The sequence below is a fragment of the Cynocephalus volans genome, chromosome 8, assembly GCF_027409185.1.
Source record: "Cynocephalus volans isolate mCynVol1 chromosome 8, mCynVol1.pri, whole genome shotgun sequence".
In the NCBI taxonomy this organism is placed as follows: domain Eukaryota; kingdom Metazoa; phylum Chordata; class Mammalia; order Dermoptera; family Cynocephalidae; genus Cynocephalus; species Cynocephalus volans.
Genome location: NC_084467.1, coordinates 4,547,220 through 4,553,219, shown reverse-complemented (window position 1 = coordinate 4,553,219; position 6,000 = coordinate 4,547,220). Strand labels below are relative to the sequence as shown.

Here is a 6,000-nt window from a genome sequence, read left to right as displayed (position 1 = left end):
GCAGCTCCTCTAAAGGGCGAAGCAGGAACATGAGCCTGCACTGGGGTGTGTGCCGAGGGGGCTGGCCAGCCACCGCCTGCTCCGTGCAGGAGGCACACGGTCCCCTACTGGGCCACTGGCATGGGGTGGGATGGGGGCGGGTTCTGTAGAGCCCTGCCCTCACCCAGCTGGCAGAGGCTGGGCACTGCCCAGTACCCCAGGACTGGGCTCGGTGGCACCGCCTGGGACCACATGTGCAGCCCAGGCTGCAGAGGGGCTCACACTCGGCCCGTCCTGCCCTCCTTCCTGCTTCCGTTTCAGGCTGGGGGCGGGTGGGGTGTGTGGAAGGGAATAACCAGGCTAAGCCATCTCTCCAGGGAGAGGTTCCCTGGGGTCTTTCCTACACTGTGGGGCCTGCTGATGGCCATGTGGTCCCCCAGCCTCTGGGCATGCAGCCTGGAAAACCCCAGCGACCGTCCCTCTCTGAAAGTGTCCCAGAATGTTCTCTCTGCAGAACCTAGGCCCATCACAGAGGCCTGGAGTGGAGGTGGTATTAGAGGAGCATCTCTAGGGACTAAAAGGAACATGTCCTTCTCACATGGGCCCTGCCTGCTGCCACCTGCCCACGTGTGGTCAGCAACCACGGGCCAGCAAAGAGTGCATGACCACAGAGCCTTCTGGGGCAAGCACAGAGGGGCCTGCTGCCCTGGGCCCCTCCTAAGAACTCCAGGACCCTTCCCAAGTGCTCTGAGCCTCTGTTTTATGGGTCCCAAACCACAAAGCCTATCCCCCTGGGGTCCCTGCCCCTGCCAGCAAGGGTGGGGTTGGTTCGAGGGCCAGCTCGGTAGGCACGGCCCCTGCCGAGACCCAGTGGGTATGCAGGGCAGGTCGGGGTGAAGGGTGAGGAGGGGGAACTGAGGTCAGGTGCAGCACAAAGTACCTGGAGTCCTCGGAAAGAGGGAGGTTGAGGAAGACCCCAAACACCAGGGCCCCAGCAGAGGGGGCCCCAGCAGAGGGGGCCCCAGGAAGAGCCAGAGCCCTGTTCCCCTCCCTCCACACCAGGTGGGGGTTCTCAGCAGAGGAGAGGCCAGCCCTGCCTGCCCTGAGGACCCAGCCAGCTCCCTGCCTGGCCTTGACTGTGGGAATCCGATGAAGGGTTGCAGCTTGGAGAAAACTTGATGTTTTCTTGTTGGAGGATGAGCAGAGGCAACAGGCTGGGGTGGGACCGCCTGGATGTCCTTCCTAAGCAGTGCCATCTCACCGGCACAAATCTGACACGGACGTCTTCCAGCAAAGCAGCGGGTGGTGTCTGGCAGCGACTTTGGAGATCATTTCCCAATGACATCTTGGTGTGGTGCTCTCTCTGACACACACCACACTCGTCACTTGGCTTCAGAACAGCTTAAGCGAGCGAACAGAGACGGGGAGGGGAGCGGACTGTCCAAGCAGGCGGGCGGCGGCGTCTTAGGATCTGTAGTCTTTTTTGCTGTAGGGTTTATTGCCCAAAATACTATCGATCTCGTGGATAATGGAAGATGACAGTTTTGGAAGGACCTGCGTGCAAGGACAAGAGCTGGTCAGAATCCCACCACCAAGACTGGCCTGGCTCATGCAGGAGGCGGGTGACGTTCTCCGCTGCCTGGCCTGTGCTTACCCATCACATATGGGCTCCATCTGGGCCCACCGAGCCACACTGCTTCTGTGCTCCAGGAGGTCTGGGGCAGAGAGGAAGCATGGATGGGTCTGTACTCTCTCCCTCAATCTCCAGTGTGCTCCAGAACCTCCCAGAAGGGTGGTGGTGGCATAAAATGCAGATTCCAGGGCCCAAATGCCTGCCTTCTATGCCCCTAAACTGCTCCTCCTAGCCGTCCCCGTCTTACCTGACAGCAACCCCAGTCTTCCAGGTGGTAAAACCCCAGGGGCTGACTGTGTTCTCCCTCCTTCCCTCCCCTCTGTATCCGGCTTGTCAGCCAGTCCCATGGGCCCCACCTCCCCAAACATCCAGGACCCAACCATGGCTCTCATCTCTTCCCTGAGGAATGGTTGTCACTTCCCACCAGGGCTCTCTGCTTGGGCCTTTGCTTCCCTAAATCTTTCTCCTCTGAGCAGCCAGAGAGGTCTCCTTGCAAAGCTGAGTTGGATCATTTCCCCCTGCTCAAAAATCTCGCCCGGCTTCCATCTCAGTCAGAAGAAACACCCATGTCCTCGGAGGCTGCAGTGTCCGTGGGCTCCGTCTGCTCTGCTGCAGGCTCGCGGGCCTCTGTGCCCCTTGTGGGCCTTTGCATCAGCACCTGCTGCTGCCTGGAAGGTTCTGGCCCCCCCAGAGCATTTGCATGGCTCACTCCACACCCCTTCAAGCCTTTGCCCAAATGTCACTTTCTCACCAGGCCCACCTGGCAGCTGCTGTTATGCCTGGGTCCACGGTGCCATCTCTCCTGCCCCAGGTGCCCTCCTCTTACTACAGCTTTTCTCAAAGGATCACCTTCTGACACACACTCTAACGTTCTTAGTTCTTGCGTTTGGTGCTTATGTCTGTTCTCTTCAAGCGCAGGGCTCTCTGATGGCTCACAGATGCCTCCCCAGAGCCTAGGACAGTGCCTGGCATGCAGCAGGTGCTCAGTAAACACATGCCAGGCAGAGGACTGGCAGGTGCTGCGCACTCACCTGGATCGCTCCAATGTTCTCCATGAGCTGGTCTGCGTTAGAAGCTCCCAGGAGCACGGAGCTCACCCCCTCGTTCCTCAGGCACCAGGCTGGGGACAGCAAGACAGAGATGAGGGAGACACGCCCGCCAAAGGGTCCTCCTGGTTCTGGTTTGCCCCCGCCTGGGCCACGGAGACCCAGCCACTGGGACTGGGGGTCACGAGTGCCTAAGAGGCTCAGCAGGGCCCTGTGGGGGCCGTGCCCAAGGGGTGTTGGGGGAGCCCCAACCCCACTGCCCCCTGGTAGAGAGGTGGCCCAAGTGCTCAGAGACCCCATATCCTTCCCATGAATGTGGGAGCCCCATTTCCCATGGCTGGGTGATGGAGGGGGTGGCCCAGGCACTCAGGACTCCTGACATCTCCCCAGGGACATGGTCCCAACCCTGCCCCTCAGAGCCTTGTCCCCTGTTGCCAGCTGGGGGATTGTGTTAGGGATCCCTCACCTTTCTCCCCAGGGATTCTGGCTCCATTGTGGCCCCCAGCCCCAGTACCTAGGGCCAGCCAGGTGAGGGTGCAGCCCCGGTGATCAGGGACCCCCGTAGTCCCCCCGGGGACATGAACCCAGCCTGTGCCCGCAGCCCCTTACCCACGGCCAGCTGGGGCAGGGTACAGCCCAGGCGCTCGGCGACGGCCTGCAGCTCCTTCAACTTAGCCTGCTGGCGCCGACCTTCCTCACTCAGGATCTTGTCCTTCAGCCATTGGTAGCCCTGGTTGGGGAGAGGAGTGGCACAGCTACAGGTGAGGGAAGGTCACCTGAACCTCCATATACAGATGGCTGAGCATCTGTGTTCCTTCCAGATCCTTCTTCCGAAGCCAGGGCAGCATTCCCCACCCCAGGCCTACTGGTGTGGGCCAGACCCAGGCAGGTGGAAGAGTGGGACCTGCACGCACTGAATTGCACAGTCTGTGGGAGCTGACTGGACCCCTGAGCCAGGACAAGAAGGCGAGGGGTTCACCTTCCCTTCTCCCAGCAAGCCTGGCAGCCTGGGGTACTGGCTGCCACCTTTAGCCCAGAGGAACCATCCTCAGCCCTGCAGACATGCCATCTCCCCTGACTGCCCCCAAGATTGCATTGTCCCCCGGGGGTTCCCTGTCCTGGCTGTGGGCTGGGGAGGAGTGGGTGGGCCAGGCTGTCCTTCCTTGGAACCCAGGGCTGGGGGCTCTGGGGCTGGGTCTGCTCTGGCTGGGCAGACCTTTCTCTGCCTGCTCCTTGTTCCTCAAACCCTGCAATCTGGGGACCTTCCTGAGTCCCCACTCCAGAGGTGTGTGCAGGTGGGGGTGCTTGTTCCAGGGCAGCCCCCAGCCCCAAGCTCGGTCCCAGAGGTCTCAGTGATGGTAGAGTAGGGGGAGTGTATGGAGGGAGGGGGCACCCAGTCCAAGTTGTGAATGTTGAACCGCAGCGGGGGGCAGAGGTGGAGGTGGGTGAAGGGGCCCCTTCTGCTGGGGCATGTCCCATAGGGAGGGCAGCTTCTCTAAACATGAGGCCAGGCCACAAGGGCTCCATCCTTGTTCTCATGCCAGGGAACCTGCCCCTGGCAGACAGTGGCTAGGGCAGCTGTGGCCCAGGGAAGCCCCACCCAGCACCACCCAGAGGTCCCCCCTATCCAAATGCCTGTGCCCTGCCTGTCCCCTCCCCCACCCCGGGCCAACTCCTGCACCTTCAAGGAGGCTCTCGAGTAGGGCGGGACGCCGCTGTCATACTTTCCAGAAACAATGCCACAGGCCAGAGGGGACCAGGTCATGGCGCCCACTCCTGAGAAAGAAAACCAGGCAAAGTTGAGCCCTGGGCCCCAGGGTGGGGATGGGGCAGGGCGGGCGGGGGCAGGCGGGGGCTGGGTGCCCACCGATCTTGTGGAACAGCTCCGGCAGCTGCACCTCCACCTTCTCGCGCTGGAACATGTGGTACTCGGCCTGCTCGCAGATGGGTGGGATCAGGTTGAACTGCCGGGCCACCGAGTAGGCCTCCTGTGGATGCAGAAAAGGGCCCAGGTGGCCCCTGCCCGTCAGTGGGCCTGGGGGTCCGCCGGGGTGGCAGGGAGAAGACACAAGGGTATCCTTGGCAGCGGCTGGCCTGGCCTGCCCCTTCCCCCACCGCTCGCAGCTTTCCTGGGAGCCATGAGGCCCTGGTGAGCTGGGGAGAGGGAGCGGGTCGTGGGACCCCAAGGCTGAAGGGTCTCAGAAAGTGCAATGCTGTAGTGAGGCCAGAGCCCTGGCACTTACTGGCCGGTTGGCCTTGGGCAAGGGGCTCACCCCCCACACCTTAGTTTCCCCATCTGTCGTGAGGGTCCCATGAGCCAAGGGTGTGGTGGCCCTCACGACGGTGCTGGCACATGGCAGGTGCTCAGAGCCCTCAGTGGGGCTGCTGCTGTCACCATGATTGCTTCCTGGGCCTGGGGCTGGGGCGAGGCAGCAGCAGCAGACGCCAGGGCAGGAGGGGGCAGGAGGGATCAGGAGGGGACACAGCTGCACTGGCCCATTGCTGGGACTTGGAGCTTAAGGCCTTTGCTCCCGCCCTCACCCCCTGGTGGGTGACAGCCAGGCTGATGCCTCCAGGCAGACCTGTGGGGAAGCCCCATGTGTCACCCTGAGAGGCCCTCTCCCCCTTTAGTTCAGACTTGGCTTTCTGGTCTGTAAAATGGGGATATAATGGTACTGACACCTCCTCGAGCTCTTGCTGGCTCCAGGCAGCTTCAGAAAAATGCCAAATAAGTGGTCATCAATGCCACAGATGCCAAAGGCTGGTTAATACCATGGGCTTCTGTAGTTGTGTTTAATTTGAAATGAAAATCCTGCTGAACTTGTTTCATGAAGCAGAAATCTGGGACTTGCTAGAGGAGAAACTGCCCCCAGAGAAGCTGGGATGCTGGTAATCCTGGGAGTGGGGGCCTGGGAAGGGCCGAGGCTGGGGGTGGGTCTGTCTCAGGGAAGATGCAGCCCCCAGGCTCCTGCCCTTGCTCTCCAAGAACAGACGGAGAGGACGGCAGCCTCTCCCTCCGGACCCCTCCCCTCCAAGCCTCTGAGCACAGGGACATCCCTCCCACCCTTCCTGGGAGACCCCAGAAATATCAAGGAATGTCCACTGCCCTCAGCCTCTGACAGCCCCTGTACAGGGAAATGACAAGCAGTGGATGCTTTCCTGAAAATGCAGCTGAGGGGGAAACACCACGGATCACGACACGGAAGCCGTGGGTCCCAACAGCTGGGTTACATTCTGAGGTAGCCCAGGCGCTGAGTGCACATGGCCTGGGTGTCAATGTCGGTCCAAGCTGTGTGACCTTGGGCATCTTACTTGACCTCTCTGTGTCTCAATGTCTACAAT

General features: G+C 61.2%; 1 protein-coding gene across 1 annotated transcript in view; it reads right to left on the bottom strand.

Moving 5' to 3' along the window:
* Positions 1 to 1,335: 1,335 nt before the first annotated feature.
* KCNAB2 (potassium voltage-gated channel subfamily A regulatory beta subunit 2) overlaps positions 1,336 to 6,000 on the bottom strand; it is a 29,261-nt gene continuing 24,596 nt past the window's right edge. Inside the window, exons 10-14 of the mRNA XM_063103710.1 lie at positions 4,526 to 4,646; positions 4,340 to 4,434; positions 3,268 to 3,388; positions 2,644 to 2,732; positions 1,336 to 1,533 (exon numbers count right to left, since the gene is read on the bottom strand). Of these exons, the coding sequence (XP_062959780.1) occupies positions 1,444 to 1,533; positions 2,644 to 2,732; positions 3,268 to 3,388; positions 4,340 to 4,434; positions 4,526 to 4,646 (516 nt within the window). The 3' untranslated portion in view covers positions 1,336 to 1,443. The remainder of the gene's footprint in view (positions 1,534 to 2,643; positions 2,733 to 3,267; positions 3,389 to 4,339; positions 4,435 to 4,525; positions 4,647 to 6,000) is intronic.